Consider the following 26,045-nt stretch of genomic DNA (forward strand, 5'->3'; position numbering starts at 1 on the left):
ATATGCTTTGCCAGGGAAGCCATTGATTTTAGGGTCTCTTTAGTTTTTATCCCTTTGTTTCCTTCAGGGTGCCAGACTAGGGCCCGTTTTCCAGTGCGGGTGCATCTTACAAAGGCTGATTGCTGATTACCTGATTTACAATCTTGACATAAAGACCTTTACCTGATGCTTAGTTTTCTTGGATTTAGTATGTTCCTATACCTTCCATGAATTGCTATTGCAAGGAAGATTTGACCAAGGTTATTCAAAGTTTAAAAATAACACTATATCTCCTAACAGATAATATGCTAATACATATAAGATCTAATGTTTTTGATGGTAGTAAAATAGGACCATGGTATATTTTACCAACATTCACCTGTGGGCCATATAAGTTTGCTATTAGTTTTTCATGATTACACAGACTGTCACAGCAAATATCCTTGTACATATTTCCTTGTAATTTTTGGCAAGTATTTATGCAGGCTACATAGAATTTCTGGGTAAAAAGGTACACACCTTTAAGGTTTTTATAAATCTGCCAAACTGTCCCTCAACGTAGCCTCATCAACAGCGTGTGAGATGATGTTTCCTCATGCACCTTCCTTCTAGTTTTATTTATGTTGTCTCTCTCTAGTCCTTGAATTTGTGTGTGTGTGATTTTGGTAGGATATACCAAATGATCTTGATTTTGCATTAAAATCAGAATGCTCAGGGTTAACTCAACATCATAGGACTAAGTGGCTGATCTAGACTAGCACTGAAATCCTCTGTCTCTTGTGTTCTTTAGCCGAAACTGCAGAATCTACTTTGTTTTATTCTCCCATCTTAATAATTGGAACTAATTGATAATCTACTTTGCAGAAAGTGAAGTTATTTCGACTCAACTTTATTCCAAAGAAATAGGGAGCTATTTGAAGTAGGGAACTAACCTCTGCTTGTGCCTGAAGCTCTTCATTATTTGTCAGTAATGTTAACTTATGCCAAGTAAAAAAAAAAGTTAAAGATTTCTTTCACCTACTTACAGGTTCTACTAAAATACAAAGTTGCTGTAGAAGTTTTTAATATATTTTAGTCTTCATCTGTTTATCAGCCTGTTGCATGGTAAGTAATTGCTCAGCCATTGAAGTTATAGTATGTGACAGAGCTGCAGAAATTTTGCTGTGTAAGCCAATGGAATTTTTACATTAAAAGATAACTCATGCAGTAACTTCTATTCATTAAAGCTTGGGACAACTTAAATGATGATGAAGTGAACAGTTTTTTTAGGCAGATTCATTACAATTTATCAAAAATTAAAGAATGTCCCCTACTTCTGGTTCCTTTAATTGGTCACTTTCTCTAACAGTGATATTGGTTTACGCATTTTTCAGACGTCACTGTGCATGAACTTATGCCAATGTTGTTTACAATATGTTGGAAACATTTTATTTTTCAAATGCAGTTTTATTTATGTTTATAGAAAATATTTGAAACTGGTGAAAACCTTTTGGTTAATAAAATGTAGGAGAGGTAGAATACATTTTTTTGGTCATGCTTTATTGAAAACAAAAAGGTTTTAGGGACAGACTGGAACTTGTTTTTCCTCCCTACTCTCAACCTACATGCACTGAGAAAATAGTCTATACATATCATCATGCTTATTTTAGCTCCCTTTGCCATTTAAAGCAGGAATAGATGTGGACAGATTTACTTCCTGTGATATAGGTGTTTGTCTTTTTTATAAACTGCTCAAGAAATATCAATTTAAAGATGGATGTTAGAAATAACAGCATTAGCATTTTTTCTATTGTAAAAGTAACAGTGATCTTAGCTGAACTGGATTTATTGTTAGCAGTTTTACACATTTATCCACTGAAATTCATTTCTTATTTCCTTGTTTTCCTGTTGCATTTTGGTGACTTTCTTATAGCCCTCACCGCAGTCTACAGTGCATTGCATGTATTTCCTTCTGTTTTCATGTTTTTCACTATAATATGAGCCTAGAGAACTAGATCTGTTTGTTGTTCATCTTTTTATTTTATGTAAAGCCTAGCACATAATAGGAATACATGTTGAATTCAACTGATCTTTGCAAAATGATATAATGTGAAAAACTGGCAAGTCATTCTGTTTGATAATCCTTGACCATTAAAAACTACTATTTCTGAGATTTTCATATTACTTTAGTGAATCGGTTATTACATAAAAATGTTCCATACACTTGTTAGTTTTGTTTACAGAGAATTGTTTTATATACTCCAAAGATAATTACTAACAGTTTACCATCTGTTTCTATTAATGAGTTGTTTCTTTCTCCCTAATCACTTGTTTTGTGCTATATTTTGTATGTGAGATGATCTCTATCTTTTAGCTTTTGATGGTTTTGATACTTAGGGAACGTGCAATGTCTTCTGTGATCTTCTGCAAGTTATATTTGTGACATAATTTGAATTTGAGTGCCACTCCTTACAAGGAAATGTGTGTTGGTAATTTGTAACGTCCCTTTTAGATGTCTTTATAAAAACTCCTATTTTTTGTTTTTTACTTTCTAAGTAGATATGGCTTTTCTTTTCCAGGAACACAGTCTTTTCAGATTTTTTTCATTCTGACAAAAATGGAGAAAGAGGACTCATGTTTATTGAATGCTTATGTGTTCTTGTATCATAATTGGCATTATATATAATTATTAAATAATTACTTAATAACCTTATTCCATAAGTCATATGCTTATTTACAGGTGAGTAAGCTACAGGGAAAAGGAATGTTTTTTTCCACTTGTCCTCTGCTTTATTTCTCATGTAACATAGAACATATAAAATAGCCTTACATATCATGGATAAGTGGAAAACACATTGGAACTTTTATTTTTTGACAATATAGTCAGGTAGACATTCTTTAAATATCCCATCCATAGGGAAAGGATTTTTTTTTTTTAAAAAAAAAGGGTAACAGAAGGTATAGAAAACATCAGCAACAGATTATCAGAAAAGACCTTGAATTGAAAAAAGAACCAAATAGAACTTCTTTAAAAAGAATCAGTAAGACTATAAACTTTTATGTTTTAAACAGGTGACTAGACATAATTGAAAGAGAGGTTTGAAGAAATTACATGCATATACAGAAAGAAAAAGTGATAGAAATGACACAGTTTAAGAAACGTGAAGGACAGAATGAGACTGTCTAAAAATATGTTTAAATGGAGTGTCAGAAAATTGATGCATAGAGAGAATGGAAGACATGAAATAATGGAATTAAAAGTGGCTAAGAATTATCCAGAACTGAAGAAAGTCATGGGTCCTTAGATTTAGGAAGCACATTTTGTTGTTTTTCAGACAGGGTCTGACTCTGTCGCCCAGGCTGGAGTGCAGTGGTGCCAGCTTGGCTTATTGCAGCCTGGACCTCCCCAGGCACAAGCGATCCTCCTAAGTAGCTCTGATGACAGGTGAGTGCCACCATGCTCAGCTAATGTTTAAGAATTTATTGTAGAGACAGGGTTTCGCCATGTTGCCCAGGCTGGTCTTGAATATCTCAGCTCAAGCATTCCTCCTGCCTTAGTCTCTCAAAGTGCTGGGATTACATTCCTGAGGCCTCCATGCCCAACCTTGGAAGCACACTTCATTCCAAATTAGCTACATCATGGTGAAATTTGAAAAACCAAAGATAAAGGGAAAGTCTTAAAATTTGCCAGAAAGAGAAAACAGGTTAGATACACAAACATATTGGACTGACAGCAGCTTTCTGAAAGTATCAGTGTACCGATGGCAATCAGAAGCCAATGTACTAATACCATCAAATTTACTACCAATTTACAGTATTATACTCAGCTAATCTGTTATTCCAGAGTGAAGCTGAAATCATTACATTTGCAGCCAAACAGAAGAGGAGTGTCTTTACCACCAAGAGACGCTCATTAAACGTGCCTTAAAGCTGGGTGGGGTATACAGGTGTGAAATGTCAGGAGGTGGTTAGGTCCCCTGCTGAGATTTGGGACCATTCCATCCTATTTCAAATATTTTCATAAGACGTCTTACGCTCGTGGGTGGATTAAATTCAGAGGAAATTCGCACAGTGGAAATTGTGGATTTTCATTTGTTTAAGTGGTGATTTTCTAGCATCTATTATTTTACAGTTTCTAAAACAAATCACATATCACTGATCTTTTTCTAGAGGCTGTACTCATCTGAACTATTTTATATTTCAAATACCTGAGGAATACATAAGGGAAAGTGGCTGTTTGTTTTCTTTCCCTCAATTCCACTTACCTGTGCCATTAATTTTAATTTCAAAGAAAAGTAGTTTTTCACTATGTTGGTCAATTCTGAGAATGGACGTTAATTAATCGGCTTCTGGCTTATTTGTACTGGTTAGAAGATGCTTAAAGTGGAGACCCTGTCACATTATCTTAGGACTCTTGCAAAGAACCTGCTAGTTTGATGCCTAACAATGTTCATTCTGAGCTGATGCTAAGATACTAATATTTCTATGAAAAATAGAAATCAGAAAGGTAGCACCAGCAACAAAAATCGCCTTCCATGGACTGCAAAAACTTCAGGGAGTAGTTGATTAGCAGTGTCAAATCTGAGAGCAGTAGCAGGGAGAAATCATGGGAAAGGAGGAGGCCAAGGCCCAAGGTGGAGAGACAGCAGGATTTATTTAATTACCTTAGCATTTCCAAGTTTCAGTTAATTTTGTACCACCTTCACAATTTTTATATTATGCTCATATTATCTAGATTATTATTTACTTATATTTTAATATAAATATGCTTATCATTTATTTTTAAGAGGAAATATCTTAATCAAAATAAAAATTGAAACCCATACTACATGTAGTAAATCAAAAGTATATGTAAAAATTATTAAAAGGAGAGAACACAATGAAAACCATATCCTGCCAGGTGCAGTGGCTCACGCCTGTAATCCCAGCACTTTGGGAGTTCAAGGTGGGTGGATCACTTGAGCCCAGGAGTTTGAAACCAGCCTGAGCAAACCCTGTCTCTACAAAAAATATAAAAATTAGCAGGATACGGTGGTGTGTGTCTGTAGCCCCAGCTACCTGGGAGACTGACGTGGGAGGATCACCTGAGCCCAGGAGGTTGAGGCTGCAGTGAGCTGTGATGGAGCCATTGCACTCCAGCCTGGGTGACAGTGCAAGACCTGTCTCCAACAACAAAACAACAAACCATTTTCTGTTGCCTGCCATGGAAGAAACATTGAAGACATGCTAGCGCCGTCTACAGTCTTCTCCTTTATTTAATCAAAAAAGATGGAAAGGTTGGGCATGGTGGCTTACGCCTGTAATCCCAGCACTTTGGGAGGCCAAGGTGGGTGGATCACCTGAGGTCAGGAGTTTGAGACCAGCCTGGCCAATATGGTGAAACCCTGTCTCTACTCAGAATACAAAAATATGCTAGACGTGGTGGCACATGCCTGTAATCCCAGCTACTTGGGAGGCCGAGGCTGGAGAATCACTGGAACCCGGGAAGTGGAGGTTGCAGTGAACTGAGATCATACCACTGCACTCCAGCCTGGGCAACAGAGCCAGACTCCGTCTCAGAGAAAAGGAAATAAATAAATAAAAGATGCAGAAAGGAAATAAACTTGTCATTTGTCACATGCAATATAGAATCGTTTTTAGTACCAGCAGTGTCAACAGATGAATGTGAAACGATTCACGGAGGTTAGCGTGACTGTGTGCGTCTGAGTGCCTGCTTTTTAGTGATCATCATTTGAAAGATATTGCTCTGTGCCTCTTGTATTGAAATGATTTTGTTCTTTCTATTTGAAGCTCTTTTAAGAGCCTGTGCTGATGGAGGTGCCAACCGCTTATATGATATCACCGAAGGAGAGAGAGAAAGGTATGCTTTCTTTTAGCCGGTGTGCATAGTACCACTAATTTCTGCTCTCTGTTGTTTTATTTTCTTCTTGTAAGTGGACATTGTTACTTTTCCTTCAGACTCTTTTATGGAAAATCTCCCCAGTGAGGGAAGAGTAACCTGAACTGCTTAACCATGTTGTATTATTTCTTGCTTTGAATGGTATCTCTCAGGAGAATGAGGTGCATCTATTCTTATTTTAAAAACCTTTATTCTGCTACTTCAAAGCCACATTAAGTAGCATTATCAAATCTTGATACTTGTGAGAACTGTGAAAGTCAGCTAAAATAAAACTTCAAATGGCAATTTGAGATGTTATTCAAACAGTGTAAATGAATAAAAACTGATTTTATATAAAGTAGGTGTATATTCCCTCATGGAAAATATGAGATTTTATATTAGTGTTGAGTAAAGCCCGGTATAATTTAACCTAATTATTTCTCAGTTATGCACACACTTATATTTTAGGAGATGAATAGTTTCCTCAAGATTTACTATCCTTGCTGTCTGATTTTTCTTACTTTGTGTGGTGAGGTATTTTTCAATAAGATAATCTGTTTGATGGAAGCAGATTTTAAACCTAGCTCATTGTGAACATGTTTGTAGTTCAAACACCTTGGCAAACACAAGAATTTATAGTGAAGATATAAGTAGACAATGAAACATAGTTTCATCTCTGTCATATGTGCTGTTAAGTATGTTGAAATGTTTATAGTTTAAGAAATTACCTCCTTGCTGCAAAAAATAAAAACATTATGATGTAACATACTCTAGGTACAAATTAAATATATGTATTTTGAAATAATATATTTTTCTTTATGGGATCAAAATTTCTGACACTGGAGCTGCTTTTTGAAAGCAGCTGGTTTCTTATAGGAGGAAGGCGTGTTTCCTTCGAGACTGGACATGCTAATGCTAATGTCTGGGGACTAGATGCATTATCAAAAAATACAGCAAGAGTGACAGCCTAAAAGACAGTTTTAATTCTTAACATTTTTTGCTCCTTTATTTTGTAACTTTACAGATTCCTCTGACAGTATCCTCCAAGACCTGACATGGACAATGTGTGAAAAAGTACTCAAGTATGTGTTGTAAAAAAAAAAGTGTCTAGGCCAGTTGCTTCAGATAAGAGCGTAATGCCCATGAGGCCAAGCTTATGTATTGGACCTATAGCCTGCTTGCTGGCAAACAATCTGGTGCCAGGTATTCTCTACTGGCAGGTGTAGCTTGTGAACATAATTATAACCACAAATGAAAGGATCTCAGCACCATGCCTCCCAAGTGATCTTTGATCATAAGATCTATTGATAATGCTTGTGAAGAAATATAGATTCTCATATTGATTATTTTTACTGAATTGGGGTGGACACTAATAAGAAAGATAACAGAGCACTTTAAAAATGATTTCAACTCTTATTTTAGATTCACGTTACACGTGAAGTTTTCGTTACACGTGTATATCGTGTGATGCTGAGGTTTGGGATATGAATGATCCCGTTATCCAGGTAGTGAGCATAATATCCAGTAGTTACTTTTTTAACCCCTAACCCCCTGCCTCCCCATTCTCATAGTTACCAGTGTCTGTTGTTGCCATCATTATGTCTATGAGTACTCAATGTTTAGCTCCCACTTGTAAGTGAGAACATGCAGTATTTGGATTTCTGTTACTGCATTAATTCACTAAGGATAATGGCTTCCAGCTGCATCCATGTTGCTACAAAGCAGATGATTTCAAACAAAATGCTTTTATTCATATTTGAAAGCAAAACAGATTACCAGATTTAGGGGGTGAATACCATTATTTTTTGCCCAAATTTCAAAATAACCGTGTGTGATATTTCTCAACACATTGATAAGTAATCTTCTAGAAATCTTCCAAGAAGATTTATGTAATTTAACAACTGTTTGTTCATATATGAAGATGTTCAATAAAACATTGTACTTTTCATTGATTTTCTAGTTGTAATTATGTGTTTGCAATGATTCCTACTCTGATGCCCAGGGACATCGCTGGCCTGGGTGAGGGTAGAATCTCTCATAGGAAGATGAGTGAAACTAACTGTCTCATGTGGGAATTAAGTCCTTGAATCAACTTCTAAATACAAACCCTAACCAGTCAAACTAATTGGATTCCGGTAACTAAACATAATTCCTCTTAATTGTATTTCTAATAGAAAGGCATCGCAATAAAAAAGGAAAAAATATGCATGAATTTTAAAAAGTCAGTATGTACTTTGTGGACCACTACTTGTCTTATTCTTATTTATTTACTTAGCATCCGTATGTACAATGTAATGCCTCATAATTATGTGATAAAACATGAATTTTTAAAGAATCCATCTTCAGTTGAAGGCAAAATATTTATACATTTGGAACGGAAGGAAGGAAGACATATAGACAGCAGCAGAGGAACAAAGTTTACAGAGGAGTAAAGCTCAGGGAAAAATCAGTGGTGGGACCTTCTCCCCTCTGCTCAGGCTGAGGAGGGGCAGGGCATGAGGCCCCAGGCCCCATGTCACTCTGCTTCTGGATACCCCTGAACATTCAGGTCCACATCTGTCCCTCATGGAGCCAGGGCCCTAGGAGAGCCTGAAGAGGACCCAGGTGTGCTCCAGGCCCCTGCCTGGGCCTGCTGGCTCCTTTACTCTTTCATGGACCCAGAGGGAAAGGGAAGGTTGAAGTGTGGCAGGTGAGGCGGTTGGGACTCATGGGGAGATGTGTGTAGTAAAAAGAAGACTCAGAAAAGGGTATTGAATTTGACTGTAATCAGCAAGTGGAAATATAGTGCCCATTTATCCTGCAGCCCAGAAAGTCCAAGATTACTCAATGGAAACATAGTTTATGAAATAGAGGTGATTAATGTTCTTCTGTTACCTGCTTTCAGAATACTGAATTAGTGCCCCAAAACTCTTGGCTTATACATATTAGATAGGTTTCATTTTATTACAGATGTGCAGATATCACTGTTTTCAGTGTTCAGATTGTCTCATCTTTGGCCAATAGAAACTTCTTTAAGTTAGATCCTGTGTTCTCTTTAAAAAGTTACCTTTCTATATGTACATAAAGGTTATATATATATACACACACACATATAAATCATGTGTATTATATGAATCACATATATAAATTACATAATTTTTAGGCATAGTTAATGTATAATGAAATGCATATCATAGATGTTTAATTACATGGGTTTTGTCAGACATTTATTTATAGTCTCTTATCCACCATCCAAAACAAGATAGAGAACATTTCCCTAGCCCCAGAAAATTCCCTCATGGTTGATATCCAGACAGTTTTTTACCTCTAGTCAACTGCTTTCTGATTTCCATTACTGTAGACTTTAAAAAAATCTATTACTAAATTTCGAGCAAAAGAAATCATATAATATGTGTTCTTTTGTGTCTTTTTTTCTTTTGCTCACATGTTTTTGCAATTCGTTCATGTATTGGTAGTTGTTTTTTATTGTTCAGTGGTATTTTATTGTATGAGTATACCACAATTACATTTGTTTATTCACCAGATGTACATTTGGTTGTTTCCAGTTTTTGGCTATTATGTGTAAATGCCACTTCTCATACAAGGGTTTCCGTGAACATGTTTTAATTTGGGGAAGTGGGTACAAAGAATGAAGTTTCTGGGTGACAGGGTAAATATATATTTAACTTTCCAGAAATTGACATTTCACTTTTCCAAAGTGGTTGTACCACTTTATATTTCCATGAATAATGTCTGTATTGTTCCATATCCTCACAAATATTTGTTCTTTTTTATCTTGTTGATTTTAGCCATTTAGTGTTTGTGAATGGAATTTGTGATTTTAATTTACATTTCTCTGATAACTAAGGATGTTGGGCCTCTTTTCACGTATTTATTGACCATTGCTATTTCATGATTTGATTTATAAATACCTTGTAAAACAAGTCTTATTTATCACTTTTATTAATTAAAAAAACAGCCATGAGCTTAGGTCCAGTTCTGTACTAGATGTGTGAAATGCTTGCACACAATCTTGATTAAAATTGTGGTAACAAAACTTAACATGAGATCTACCTCTTAGCAAGTTTTTGTGTATAATACATATTGTTGACTGCAGGTGCAATGTTATGCATTAGATCTCCAGAACTTACTCATCTTGCTTAACTGAAACTGTATGCCCATTGATTAGTAACTCCTCATTTCTCACTTTCCTCCACCCCTGGCAATCCCATTCTACAGTTTGAGTCTATGATTTTGACTATTTTAGACACCTCAGATGAGATAATCTTGCAGCATTTGTCTTTCTGTGACTGGCTTCTTTTATGTGGCATAATGTCCTCAAGGCCATTCCATCTTTCATAAATGTCTGTCTCTGTTTCAACTATGAAAGCAGCCTCTCTTCATTTATCAGGTTTTGTTTTGATAAAGAAGCCCTAAATATTTTTTCTTATCGTGAATTGCAATGTATCTATTAGTATCTATTGATTCTGACCTGTGGGACAGTAGGACATATGATTAATTTTTCTGTAGTTACTTGTTAAGTGGGTGCAAGCTCAGTAAACATAAGCTCCCTGGTGCCATTCAGTATGATGGATTATATGACATATACAGAAAATTCTAGTACAATGTGATAGATTCTGTAACAAAGGAAGACATGGAGCAAGGAGAGTTAGACCAGAATGGAGGAATTAGAAAATCTTCTGAGGATCCTAATGGGCTGTGAAAGATTAGGACCACAGAGCATGGGAGGTATGCATATGTGTGTGCATTTGTAGTGACTGGGGAGAGGCGGGGAGATTCTCCTTTGTCTCCTGGATGAAATCTAAATTAACCACCTTGAGATGCAGGGTTATCTTTTTCGGCATGCCCAATTTCTTCCCTTATATTCTGGTCAAGCAGAACTGCTCACTGTCCTAAATTTGCCATTCCCTGTCTCCTCTCTGCCTTTGCTCTGGCCCTTTCTCATAGCTGATCTCATATACATTAGCACCACCCATTACAATTGTGTGGCCATTCCAAATAATCATAATGGTAGATCCTGTGCTGTCCTCATTCTTAGATGGTTTTAGCAGCGTGTGCTAGTGCGTTTTGTAGGAATCCTATCCATGCATCAGTGTTCAAATAACACACCATGTACTCCAGGAGGGCTCCTCTTCCCTTCCAGCCTGAAGTGATTTGGCATTTCCTACACTGTAATAATACTCTTAAATCACAATGTTACATTCATATTTTGCCTTGATTTAAAGCTGTAAAGACTTACATTCTTTACTAGGTTGTAAATTTCTAGTGATCTATTACCCTTTAACTTTGCATAATACTTTGTAATTATTTACTTTCTCATTTTATCTTGTGATTTAGCTATGCTTAGATGTATCTTATCTTCTTCACTAGGTGGTAAACTCCTGGAAGGCAGCAATCATAATTAATCATCTTTATATGCTTCATATCTAGTACACTAATGAGCATTTGAGAATTTATTTGAATTAGTGATTTTTCCTTGATACGTTAGCAGAGATGTAAGACTAAGCTTCTGTTAAGTCAAGGATTTCTAAGCTATAATACCAGCTATTGGAAGTATCTTGTTGTTAAAGAAACTTTCAATAATTATATATCTTATTAGTATTATAAGCCAGAAATGGCTCGTGTCTAAAAAGATTGTGCATTTTTGTCTGAAGTCATGTATAGTATATATCTCACTTATTTCCAGAGTATCTTACGTTACATTGCATTCTAATTCCTGTCTAAATGAATCTTTTATCCTGGAACTGAGGTCCTTGCCTTTGAATTCATTGGCATTTTGAGAGCAATATGTACCATGAATATCAGTGCTAAATGTGAGGGTTTTTTATTTATTTGTGATTGTGTGGTACTTAGAGATTCTCAGACTCATCAGCATAACAGTCTAAGAAGTTGCTATATCTTTAGTATTGTGTGTAGGATATCTGAAATATGGGGAAGGTGGTTTTTAGGTTAGTTTTCTCAGAGTAATTAATGAATTATAGAATCCTGAATGGAAAGTTCTGCAAGAGAGTATCTTTATATAAACATTGTTCTAGGTTAGCTCAGATGTTTAGAAGTTTCCTTTCTGTTTAAATATGAGCACCTAACAAAAATCCCTTGCATTCATGGAAATGACCACGTAATTAAACACTCATTAACAGTGGCAGGATGATGAGGACCTATTTAAACAGAAAAGCAAAATACGTTCCTGATCTCTTTTTCCTCTCACTTCATTAATTTTCTCACAGTTACAATTTCAGTCTTTGAGCTTTATGTAATCATGCAACTTACTCATCAGATCAATCTACTTTTTAGATTAATCAAGTGTGAAGAGGATGACTGTTGTAACTCTAACTCTATGACTATTTGTGGCCCAGCTAAACAAAGTTCAAAATATAATTAAAATAACTGAATAATGTGGGAAGATAGCTTTTAAGAATTAGCTTCCAAAGCCTTTATCAATACAATTAACCCAGGCATCTGGTAGCAAGTATCTGATGACTCTTGAAGGAATCGATGACAAGTCTAAGTCTGGCTATCTGTTGAGTAACTTTGGATACTTTCATTTTATTTCATTGCAGGTAGCAGCAGCCTCCAGAATGGACATTATGTAGTCAGAGAGTTCGATTAAGGTTTACAGTCGGATTCTGCCACTTCATTACTTTTAGCAAGTAATTTAACTTCTCAGGCTGTAGTTTCTTCATCTATGACATTTCAGGAAGAGATAACTTTCTTTTGGAGTATTTAGAGAAATCTTGATGAGGTAACATTACTGTGGCTAATTACAGAAGATCTGGATAAATCAAGAGGATGGAGCATGGCTCTTAAAAGCTATAGTGATAAATTATTGAATAGTTCAGTGTGTACCTTATGTAGTTTTAGGCCATAGCTGTAAATATTTTTGTCATACTTAACTATTCTGAATGTAGTCATTGTATTACTTTTCAGAAAGGTTGTAAGCATTTTTCAGATAGTGGTTGGCATATAGGAATGTAGTGTTTGGCATCTGATTTCTTTTGTTTTAAATCCGCTTTGTTCAGCTATAATTTCATATAACAAAATTCATCCACTTTAAACATACAGTTCAATTATTTTTGAAGCATTATATACTTGCGTACCCACCACCACAGTCAAGATTAAAACACGTCCATCATCCCAAAAAGTTCCTACCTCCTGCTTTGCAGTCATTCGCCTCCTCCCACACTGTGTCCCTTGTAGACTTCTAGAATGTCATACAAATGAAAACACACAATTTGTTGTCTTTTCTGTCATTTTTCATTTATCGAATGCTTTTGAGATTCATTCGTGTTATTTTATGTATTTTAATTCATCCATGTATTTTATGTATTTATTATGTTATTTTATGTAGTTTGTTCCTTTTTACTGTTGAGTAGTGTTCTAGCATATGAATACACCACAGTTTTCTTTATTTTACACAGTTGATGAACCTAATTTCTAAAACTTGTCTTTTTGTTGGAATTTGTTGTCAATTTTTATGTGCTTCTTTGGAATATATGTTCTTTTAGTTGGAACCAAGCAAAATTCTCAATGTTTTCCATTCAATCCTAGATAGACATTATATAAAATAGTAATAAAGACTTATATGTAAGGTCTATATATACTATATCTTAGTAAAAAGTATATAAAAGCTTGTTCAATACTGTTTTTAAAGGAATAAGACAATAAACGTGAAATCAGTGTGAAATAAGTTGGTGTCAGGTATCTGAGCATCAGTTGTGGTCTTGATAACCTGAAATATATGTGACAGTTGATTTCAGTCTCTCTATGACTAGTTTTCTCACTGATTGTGATTTTTTTTTTTTTTACTGCTTTTCAAGCCTCTCATGGAATAGTCAAAACATATAATTTCTGTATGCTTTAACATATGCAGAAAGGAAACAAATACGAACCAAAGATCTTTGGTTCAGTCGATTCTTACAAGCCTAGCCTTAGCAATGATTAGTCATTTGCGTCAGCAAATTTCCATTAAAAAATATTTATGCAATCAAATTACCAAGCTCTGTAAGCATGTCAACATTATTAGGTCTTTGAATCAAAATAATGAAAGGTAAAAATGATTAGTGCATTTTAAAGAGAATTTACAACAGAAGTCTTGGTATTAAAGAACCTTACACAACAAACTGTGAAGGCATATTTATCTTAAATTATTGATTAGATTAGTTTAGTAATATATTTTAGTCTGTTCGTTATCAAATGCTATAAATCAGAGGTCTCAAAGTTATCCATGCACAGCTATGAATCATTTTGGAATATTGGAGGAGGGAGGAATGTGTATGCAAAGGTGCTATGTTTCTCAAATCATGCATGAACTCAAAATAAATTTTCAGAGTGAGACCATTTTAAGCAGCTGCAGGAAGTCAGTTTACAACTAAATTTAATCAGAGGCATTGTTTTTTATGACTATTCTATTTCATAAAGTATGTTCCTGACAGAACCCTTTTCCCTTCCTGCACTGTGGATGGAGTCTTCAGATATAAATTATCTTCCAGTAATTTTTTAGAGAATGCTAGATCATTTGTCAAAAGTTTTGAGTAGCATGTGGCTTTTTAAATTTTACTTAAAAAAAAAAAATGTTGAATTGTTTTAGTGATTGTTACCATAAGAGCCCATGTTTTCTTGTCACGTTTTAAACTTATTTTTAATAGATTTTTAGATCCATGAGTTAAGAAGTGATGGTTGAAAGTAATCACATAATACTACACATACAAAATTGTTTCTTAACAAGTTGTGGAACGGTCCCTGTCTGGTTTCTCATACACACTTACGTGATCACACATACACGTCTTCTTGCAAACACACACTCGGGTTCTTCCTGCACGGTTTTCTTGTTATTAAAAGTTGGGATTTGTATTATTGGGTCAAGAACCAACAGAATAACTCCGACACTAGACAGGATGGCTTATACTGTTCGTTGACACATCATTATAGAGGGCGGGACATTTTAGTTGATGATAGGATTGCAACTGAGCTATCCATCATCTTCCAGTTGTTAGGGAACAGAAGTGACAGCTGGAATTCAAGTTAAGCAAGGGCTAGTGAATAAATTTTATGGGAAAATATCCAAATGGCAATTACACAAAGATGAGCACTGAGCTGTCACTTGCAGTGTGGGGTTAGAAATCAGAGTTGTTTGAGGTGTGTTCCTTAAAGCCTTCAGTTTTGCTTCTGTAGCCAGCAAGGTCAAGAATATGCTGAAGAATCTCAGAGAGGGCATTTAAAATACAACAGAAGATATTATACCACACTAAGAAAAAAGTCATTGTGTGTGTGTGTACATTATATGCAATATACTTAACTACAGTATAGTTAACTCTGGCTGTTATTAGCTTTTTGAAGTAGAAGAGAGCTAGAGAAAGTCAGAGGAAGGGAACATAAATGATGAGTAAGAGGACATTTAGTCTATGAATGATGAGACTGAAAGGAACTAAAATAAAAAATCATAAGTATTAAAAATGCTGACTTCTCTAAATCCTCTGATTCCTAATTGCAAGGAGCAGTTTGGTTGAATGAGACTAACAGTGCTTCTCCTTACACTACAAGGAAGATGGTGTTGTCCCTCTCTACAGGGCTTAGACCAGGGAACACTTTCTTTTGACCTTGGATATCAGGTTCCATCCATTGCTGCTGGGTATCATGTAGGGATGCCGACACCTGGGCGTGTTACCCAGGGCTACAGGAGCCATGAGGGGAGAAGATGTGTATGCATTAACAGTGTTTAAAAGATTATTTAAAATCTTTGTGCCATCTAAATGTTGAAAAACACCTATTCTTTTCAAACCATTGGAGTGCCCTTGGAAATATCAAGGAGCAGGTTTTAGGTACAAATGGAGGTGTTTTTTTTTTTTTTTTTAAACAGAACACTATGTAATTTATTTCTAAAAGCCTCCTGCTTTCTTCCTTGTGTTATGCATCATTATCTTTCAAAACTCACCCACGTATTGTGTCTCCCCAGAAATCTTCGTTTCCAGAGACCCAAGTTAGGAATGAATTTTCTAAGCAGTCCTTCACCATAATGCCACATGATGTTGAAATTATCCATGGGAGCTTCTATTTAGTTGGGAAAAATTCCCTGTTCTTGTTTTATTCATTTTCGGAAATAATCCTAGCAGCTAGGATCAGGTTTGATAACTAATAGATGATAAGTAAATATTTTTAACTAACCATCGTTACTCCTTTTAGACAGTTCACCCTGAAAATAATTTCCCCACATATTCAATTAAGCAAGTAGGTGACAAATCCTAAATAAACTAAGGGTGTTTCGTGGCTAGGTTTCTTACCTTACCAGGTTATGTTACATTATTATTCTGCGTGTCTTGTACATAATTTGTCCTTGAAGTTCTCTTATCCAACACTTCCATTATCAAACATTTATCACATCATATTAGAGTCACCTCTTTGGGTATTCCCACCAGCCTGTAACCTCAGTGAAAGCATACATTTCTCTAGCATTTTTACTGTCTCATCCCCAGCAATTAGTTCTTAACTATGTGCTTAAGAGTTATTAAAGAATGATTAGAAATACTCATCAAGACTTCATATAGCCTGCTATCATAGATTGCAGTATGAATGTTTGTTTCTGACCCAAAAAGGTAATTCTTAAGATTATTTTTATTCAAGAGGAGAATCAGAGACCAATACCAAAATCTCTTCTGGTAACAATATTAGGACTTATTTAACTTTTTTGTATTTGTGTGGGTTTTTAGTTGTAAAGAACAAGAACTCTGGCCAATGTAAACAAGAATCAAAAGTGGTATAATTAATAGAGAAAGTGGGAAGGCTGGGGGAGTATGCAGGAATTGGGAGGCTTGGGAAACAGTTAGGAATCGAGGGAAGCTGGAAGCCAGATCCACAGCTCTGCGTACACTCTAAGAACAAGTGAGGACTTGCACTTAGCCACCTGTGAGCCGGCCACTGGGTGGACTACAGGTGAATTCCTAACTGTGTCTCTTTTCTAGTGTAATATCGTGTTCAGCTGAGTTGAGGTGGTTCTGAGGGACTGTCTGCCCATGTCCTTGTTTCTAGTGGTTGTGTTTATTTCTGGAGTGGGATTTGCCTCCCGTCAAGACTGAGACCATACTAGTTTCTGCACACCTAAGTGGGACCAGCCAACTACAAATACAAACAAAAAAAACCAAAAGAATCCTTATGAGTATACATCTACAGCATCTTTTCTCTGCTGCCTGTGCTGTCTTCATGCCCTAGGGTAGTCTAATGGTCTTTATGAATCTCCTCCTTACTTCTGCCTCCCCACACACCACCCTAACTTACTGGGGTATCAAATGCCCCTGGTTGGGAACTGTTTTTATTCCTCACTATCTAATGACAGTGAAAGGGAATTAAATGGTCATCTGTCATGCAAATAAGTGACAAAAATGCCTCTCATGTATTCTGAGAAATTTAATAACATTCTTTTCAAATTTTAAAAAAAGTATATAGAAAGTATAATTCTTCTTTAGTTTTATAAATTTTTTTTAAATCAAAAGATTCTTGTTTTTTGAATTCATGTTACATTTGTTTCCAAGTAAACTTTAAAATTTTACTCTCATGATTCATAACTTTCCAGGGAGAGGGTTGTATATTTTTTTTAGATATCTTTTGCATTTAAAAATATTTCCCCCCACCTTAATGAAATATTACCAAGACAAGCTTATATTTTAGAATATAGAGCTTTCTTTAGTTGGTTTGGGTCTTTGTGACAACTAACTGAGAGAATAACATTATTTTTCTAATTCGTAATATATAAAAAGGTTTCATTATTTAAAGGTAAGGCTTTAATTTAAATATACAATACTAGTAAATTTTTACAAAATTTCCCAAGATGAAAATTTCCCAGATTTAGTTCTTTTATTAAAAAAATATTTAAAGTGAGAAATAATTAAGAAAACAATTACTTTCTGACTTCCAGCACAGTAGTTAAAAGGGCATCTGAAGCTTAGAAGCTTAGGATGCAGTTTTCTTTGTAGAGCTAGCATCATTTTTTCCCCACTTCATGTAAAATTCACTTATTTATCACTAGCGGCCTCTAGCGTATATTCAGTTTTTTTCCTGCTCGACTGTACATTAGTTGGTTATTAGTAACTGGAGAGCTGTTCCATGTGTTAGGAACAAGAAAAACAACTACAGTTTGTATCATCTTGGCATTTTATCAGTCAGTAAAAAGAACATTTTTGCATAATAGTGTGGTCTTATGATTCCTATTAGCAGTAGTAATAGGGCTTTCCCAGCGACTTTCCTCCATGTGGCAGTTGCTCGCCAAAGCTTAATTCTGATGAGGGAGGAAGAGAGTTAGTGATCATGCATTACGCTGATGCCCTCTAATGCTTTTAATAGGATGCAATCAAGTTAGGATACAGAAGGCAAGGATTATCAAAGTGAGATTTTAGCCAAATTGTGTGGCAGAAATCTGAACTGAACTTATTTATTTTAATTGAGCCTATTTGTTCAATTTTAAATGAAACCATATTCAAGTAATTTTTGATGCAGTCATAATTACAAAATATATAAAGATAAATTAAACACCTCAAATTTATATCATTTAGTATTTACCTTTCTTTTAAACTTTATATATTTTAAAAGCCAAATTCTCTGCTATCACCTCTAACTTTTCCCCCACTTATGGACATAGGATTATTATAATGAATTTAGGCAATAGAGGAAGACATAAAGAAAAAAATTAAAATAACCTAAAATCCCACTCCTATAGATAACTTCTGTTAATATTTTTACATATATAATTTTTTTCAAATTTACATTTTTGTATGTTTATTGCTGAGTGTATGTATGTGTGCACATGAAATATAGATTTTTATCTATAAGTTGCTTTACATCATGCCTGTTTTTAACATATTATGAACATGCTACCAGGTCATTATATATAAATTTTGTTACATTTTTATCTCTCAACCATTCTCCATATATCAGAAAGGTACGTAGCTCATACGTTGTGTTTTTTGTTTTTTGTTTTTTTTTTGAGACAGAGTCTCACTTTGTTGCCCAGACTGGAGTGCAGTGGCGCAATGTCGGCTCACTACAACCTCTGCCTCCTGAGTTCAAATGATTCTCCTGCCTCAGCCTCCCAAGTAGCTGGGACTACAGATGTGCGCCACCAGGCCCGGCTAATTTTTGTATTTTTAGTAGAGATGGGGTTTCGCCAGGCTGGTCTTGAACTCCTGACCTTAGGTGATCCACCCACCTTCGCCTCCCAAAGTGCTGGGATTACAGGCGTAAGCCATTGTGCCCAGCCAGCTTACAAGTTTTTTATAAGTAAAACTTTGGTAAATAAAACTTTGTTAAGTATTATAGAAGCATTAAGTATTATTATACGTGTATGAGTTTCTGACACTTAGAGTAGTTTCACAGATGTTAAGATATGGGCCAAAAGTTATAAATTTTAAAAAATGTATTTAAGTCTAAATCATATTCCATTATTAGTTTAGCATATTTTAATTATGGAGTCATTCTGTATAACAGGCATTATTGTAGTCACCTGTGATGCAGCAGCGAACAAAATACTTGACTTCATTGACCTTCCATAGAGGAAATAAGCAAGATAAATAATTAAAATATAAAGTATATTACTAGTGAGAAGGAGAATAATATTATGCAGGAGAAGGGGTAGCATGCTTTGCAGTAGGTTGTTAGCAATTAAAGTGAGGGAGAGCCTCACTGAGCAAGTGACTTCTGAGTTAAGACCTGCAGGAGGTAGAGAAGCAAGCCATTTGCTCAGCCAAAGGAAGAACCTTCCAGGAAGCGAGGATGCTTGTGCAGAAGCCCTGAGACATGAGAATGATACCAGTTAGCTTTTGCTGTATCACAAGCCACCCCCAAAATGAGTGGCTTTAAACAATGATTGATTGATTTACTCACAAGTCTAAGGTTCAGCTAGGCAGATCTTGTGGGCTCATTCATGTGCCAGTTACGTGGGTTGGTAAAGGAAAACTGTTTCTGTACTCACAACACTTCGGCCACTAAATGTCTGGGTTTTATACATCAGTTTGCCAGTGGTCATCAACTGGGTATACAACAGTTTAATTCAGTCTGACATTATTCAGAATAAGCCCAGACCACCACCCTCCAACACACACAGGTAAAGGACTTAGTCCCACTAGATGGCCCCACACTTTAAATGCCAGTTGCAACTAGTGGGTCCTCAGAACTCCCTCCTCATGTTTGGTAATTTGCTGTAATGGCTCACAGAACTCAGGGAAATGCTTATGTTTACAATTTATTTAGAAAAGGATGTTATAAAGGATGAATGTGAACAGCCAGATGATGTGGTACACGGGGTGAGATCTGGAGAAGTCCTAGCACGGGAGCTTCTGTCCCCCTTGGATTTGGGATACATTACCCCCCGGGATGTGGATATGTTCCCCAGCCTGAAAGCTCTCTGAACCACGTTGTTTAGGGTTTTTAAATGGGGGTTCTGTTACATGGGCATGATTGATTTCATCATTGACCATCGGTGATTAGCATAATCTGTAGCTCCACTGGGAGTGGTGGGTGTGAACATTCCACACTCTGATCATGCCTTTGTCTTTCTTGGGAATCAGCCTCCAACTTGAAACTCTCCTAGAGGCCCCCAGTCACCAGTCATTTCCTAGGATACCAAAAGACACCCATTACTGTGGAGATGCCAAGAGTCTTGGCAACTGTTTTATCAGAAACCAGAGGAGAAGACCAAAGGTATATTTCCTCTTATATCATGATATCACAGTTGGGTAGGCAGTTTTGTTGATGATGTCAGCATGTAGAAAGGACTCAGATATTTAGAGGTGGGATGTCTGTAAGCTGTACCTGACTCCAGTCTCATCCTCCGTCCATCAGGCATGCTCAGAATTACTCTCATGGCAACAGGGGAGGGTTCCAAGAGAGCAAAGGGACGGCTGCAGCTCCACTTAAGGCCTCCATTCCTAACTGCCGTGCTGTCACTTCCACTGCATTTTTTTTAAGTGAAAGCAGGTTTCAAGGCTAATATGAATTCTCGAGGTGGGGAAAGGGATGCATATTAGCTTGTGATAAAACAGTCTGGAAAGTCACGTTATAAAGGGGTATAGATTGGGAGGAGGAAATAATTATGGATAATTGTGCAAACGATCTACAAGTGGAGATAATAAGGGGAACTTACGAGGAAGGAGAGTGATCAGAAAGATAACAGGGTAGATCTTAAAGCGCCTTTGTAGATAATATTGATGATTTACTGTGAATGAGATGGGAAGTCATTGGAAGGTTTTGAGCAGAGGAATGCCATCAGCTGTTTTTTCAGGATCGTACCATGGAGGATGCAAAGAAAGAGCCAGACTGAGAATGTATTTTCATCTATAAAACTGGCTGACAGCCGGGCGCGGTGGCTCAAGCCTGTAATCCCAGCACTTTGGGAGGCCGAGACAGGCGGATCACGAGATCAGGAGATCGAGACCATCCTGGCTAACACGGTGAAACCCCTTCTCTACTAAAAAATACAAAAAACTAGCCGGGCGAGGTGGCGGGCGCCTGTAGTCCCAGCTACTCGGGAGACTGAGGCAGGAGAATGGCGTAAACCCGGGAGGCGGAGCTTGCAGTGAGCTGAGATCCGGCCACTGCACTCCAGCCTGGGTGACAGAGCGAGACGCCATCTCCAAAAAAAAAAAGAAAACAAAAAAAACTGGCTGACAAATCAGTTACTAGGTGCAAGAAAGAAAAGTTAAGGATGACTCCAAGAAAAGTCAAGGATTTTGAACTAAACAACTAGAAAAGAATGATTTTTCCTTAGATGAGATTGAGGAGATTGTAAGAGTAGTGGTTTCAGTGGGGGAAAGGGCAGAGATGCAGTGATTTGAGTTTGAGTTATTTATCCATCTCACGTTGAGTAGATTGTTGGATACAGAGTCATCAGTATATAGAGAGCCATATAAGGCCACGAGACAGTGAGATAACCTAATGACTGCAGACAGAAGAGAAAATAAGTACAGATAATGAGCTGTACTTATACTCCAGTGTTAAAAATTCTGAGGGACAAAGCAGGAGTAACCCGTGAGTTGGTGGGAAACCAGGAAACTATGGTCTTGGTCCTAAAATGATGAAAGAAAATCAAGGACTACAGTCATCATTTGTGTTACCTACTTCTGATGGGTAAAGTAACATAGGATAATTGACCATTAGATTTAGCAATATGGAAGTCTTTGACATTGGAAAATACATGTATGTGTGTGTGTGTGTGTGTGTGGATTTGTGTATGATTAGAGATTATATAAGGTATTTAAATTCCTTTTTGTGTCATGTCTTTTTTCTATTTTATTTTTCCTGTATGATTTTATTTTCATTTAATAAGCTATTGGGATCAACTCTGTTTGAATAAGGATACTCACCCTTTGTCTTTTGTATTTCTTTTAAATGTTTTTGCTGATGTTCTATTTAATTTTAATAATAGTTATCTCATGATTTTATGATTTCTGGGTGGCCTATACAAAAGCCATTGTCATCTGGCTGCATTCTTTTGGATTCCTATAATGCAGAGATCAATATTAAATACCGTAGAGAACCACCCATGCTCTGGTCTCTCTTTTAGGACGGTGACTCATACATCTATATAATGGATAGCTGCAGCAAGATAAGAACAGAAACTATCCAAGGTAGAAAATACAGAACTTACTTCACCAAGAAAGTGTATGCCTTAGGACATTCTTTTTGTGTGTGTTTGTGTCTTTTTCTTAAGTAAGGTTTTAGTTCCTGCTATGAGGGAAGCTGTATTGGAAAGGCAGAATCAAGATGAAAAACACTCCCCTAGCAGAAACTGTAGCTAGGCAGCTTATTACTCTTTGCTTTGGAAAACTTGGGAGGAGCAGACAACCTATTAGTGACCCTAATGGCATTTATCACTGGTTGTATTTACTGAGTTCTGTGGATTATGTCTCAGCTGAATCACAGAGAGAAGCGTAAAGCAAACAAATTACACAAAGTAATTCACTACCAGTGAGCTAGCTTCTTTTATTTGTTAAGGTGAAGAGTTGGCATTCACCTATAAATATACTTTGGGACTCTTTCATGTTTGTAAATCAGAAAAGATGAAACCTTCCACTCTGGACTACATGGGGGTTAGCATGATTCTTCTAAATATATATATCGCATTTTCTGGCACTACCTTACCCCACTGCCGCTACCACGTCCTTCTAGGAAAATGACTCCGTAGGTTACTTTCTGTTCAAATAACCTTTCATTCTTCTCACCCCTTCTGGCCTCTTTTGGAAAACAAATAATTACAGCAAATGACTGAAGGGGAAGTGACCTGATGTTCAGAGCCAGAGGAAATATTTACTTGTGCAACTTTTATTGAGTACATTAATATTATACAAAGCCCTGTTTTAGGGCTAAGAAATCCTGCAAAGTCACTCACTCTTTTTTTTTTTTTTTTTTTTTTTTTTTGAGACGGAGTATCGCTCTGTCGCCCAGGCTGGAGTGCAGTGGCCGGATCTCAGCTCACTGCAAGCTCCGCCTCCTGGGTTTCCGCCATTCTCCTGCCTCAGTCTCCCGAGTAGCTGGGACTACAGGCGCCCGCCACCGCACCCGGCTAGTTTTTTGTATTTTTAGTAGAGACGGTGTTTCACCATGTTAGCCAGGAGGGTCTCGATCTCCTGACCTCGTGATCCACCCGCCTCGGCCTCCCAAAGTGCTGGGATTACAGGCTTGAGCCACCGCGCCCGGCCAAAGTCACTCACTCTTTAAAAATTGTAGCATGGCTAGCCACATGTAAATACAAGTGATTGAATAAGAAGTGAGCTATATCCTAGTCTGATTGGGCTGTTATTTTTTTTTTTCTTCAACTTTTATTTTAAGTTCAGGGATACATGTGCAGGTTTGTTATATAGGTAAACGTGTGCCATGGTGGTTTGCTGCACAGATCATCCCATTGCCTAGGTATTAAGCCCAGCATCCATTAGCTGTTCTTCCTGATGCTCTCCCTCCCCTACCCCCAGCAACAGGCTCCAGTATGTGTTGTTCCCCTCAATGTGTCCATATTTTCTCATCACTCAGCCCCCACTTAGAAGTGAGAACATGCGGTGTTTGATTTTCTGTTCCCGCATTAGTTTGCTGAGGATAATGGTTTCCAACCCCATCCATGTCCCTGCAAAGGTCATGAGGGCATGATCTTGTTCCTTTTTATGGCTGCACGGTTTTCCATGGTGTACATGTACCACATTTTCTTTATTCAGTCTATCATTGATGGGCATTTAGGTTGATTCCATGTCTTTGCTATTGTGAAAAGTGCTGCAATGAACATACGTGTGCATGTATCTTTATAATAGAACCATTTATATTTCTTTGGATATATACCTAATAATGAGATTGCTAAATCAAATGGTATTTCTGCCTCTAGGTCTTTGAGGTATCGCCACACTGTCTTCCACAATGGTTGAACTAATTTACGCACCCACCAACAGTGTATTCCTTTTTCTCCTCGACCTCGTGAGCATCTGTCGTTTTTTGACTTTTTAATAATATCCATTCTGACTGGCATGAGATGGTATCTCATTGTAGTTTTGATTTGCATTTCTCTAATGACCAGTGATGTTGAGCTCTTTTTCATGTGTTTGTTGGCCATATGTATGTCTTGTTTTGAGAAGTGTCTGTTGATGTACTTTGCCCACTTCTTAATGGGGTTGTTGTTTTCTTTCTTGTAAATTTGTTTAAGTTCTTTCTCTGGATATTAGACCTTTGTCAGATGAATCGATTGCAGAAATTCTCTCCTGTTCTGTAGGTTGTCTGTTCACTCTTACGAGCAATTGTGAATGGGAGCTTATTGATGATTTGCTTGTCTGCTTGCCTGTTATTGGTTTATAGGAATGCCGGCAATTTTTGCCTGAGACTTTGCTTAAGTTGCTTATCAGCTTAAGAAGCTTTTGGGCTGCGACAGTGGGGTTTTCTAGCTATTACAACCCCTGCTTTTTTTCTGTTTTTCACTTACGTGGTGAATTTTCCTTCATCCCTTTATTTTGAGCCTATGTGCGTCTTTGCCCGTGAGATGGTTCTCTTGAAGATAGCATACCAGTGTTTCTTGGCTCTTTATCCAGCTTGCCATTCTGTGTCTTTTAATTGGGGCACTCAGCCCACTTACATTGCTGAAAACTCAGAAAACCAGAGTGCCTCATTTCTTCCAAATGACGGCAACAGCCCTCTAGCGAGGGCACAGAACTGAGCTGAGGCTGAGATGGCTGAGGTGACAGAAGTAGGCTTCAGAAGGTGGGTAATAATGAACTTTGCTGAGCTAAAGGAGCATGTTGTAACACAGTGTAAAGAAGCTAAGAGTTATGATAAAAACAATGCAGTAGCTGATAGCCGGAATAACCAGTTTAGAGAGAAACATAACCAACCTGATGGGGCTGAAAAACGCAACATGAGAAATTCACAACGTAATCACAAGTATCAATAGTGGAATACACCAAGCAGAGGAGAGAATTTCAGAACTTGAAGACTGTCTTACTGGAATAAGATAGGCAGACAAGAATAGAGAAAAAAGAATGAAAGGAATGAATGAAACCTCTGAGAAATTGGGGATTAACTAAAGAGACTGAACCTATGACCGAGGTACCCGAAAGAGATGGAGAGAATGGAGCCAAGTTGGAAAACACACTTGGGCTATCATCCAGGAGAGCTTCCCAAACTAGCAAGATAGGCCAACATTCAAATTCTTGAAATGCAGAGAACCCCAGTAAGGTACTCCATGGGAGGATCAACTACAAGACGCATAATGAGCAGATTCTCCACCGTCGAAATGAAAGAGAAAATGTTTAGGGCAGCCAGAGAGAAAGGCCATACCACGCACAAAGGGAAGCCCATCAGGCTAACAGCAGACCTTTCAGCAGAAACTCTACAAGCCAGAAGAGATTGGGGGCCAATACTCAACATTCTTAAAGAAAAGAATTTCCAACCCAGAATTTCATATCTGGCCAAACTAAGCTTCATAAGCGACAGAGAAATAAAATCCTTTTCAGATAGGCAAACGCTGAGGGAATTCGTCATCACCAGGCCTTGCAAGAGCTCTTGAAGAAAGCACTAAACACGGTCCTTTTCAGGACCCTAAAATATTTGTAGTGGTATTACCAGCCACTACAAAAACACACTGAAGTACAGATCAGTGACACTATGAAGCAACCACATAAATGTGTCTGCAGAATAACCAGCTAGCATCATGATGACAGGATCAAATTCATACATGACAATACTGCCCTTAAGTGAT

General features: G+C 37.0%; 1 protein-coding gene across 1 annotated transcript in view; it reads left to right on the plus strand.

Annotated features, from left to right (window-relative positions):
• Positions 1-26,045, plus strand: part of TPK1 (thiamin pyrophosphokinase 1) — a 407,155-nt gene that overhangs the window by 150,267 nt on the left and 230,843 nt on the right. The window contains exon 4 of the mRNA XM_030933176.1: positions 5,749-5,818. Coding sequence (XP_030789036.1) covers positions 5,749-5,818 — 70 coding nt within the window. The remainder of the gene's footprint in view (positions 1-5,748; positions 5,819-26,045) is intronic.

Source organism: Rhinopithecus roxellana, chromosome 6 (genome assembly GCF_007565055.1).
Source record: "Rhinopithecus roxellana isolate Shanxi Qingling chromosome 6, ASM756505v1, whole genome shotgun sequence".
Taxonomy (NCBI): Eukaryota; Metazoa; Chordata; class Mammalia; order Primates; family Cercopithecidae; genus Rhinopithecus; species Rhinopithecus roxellana.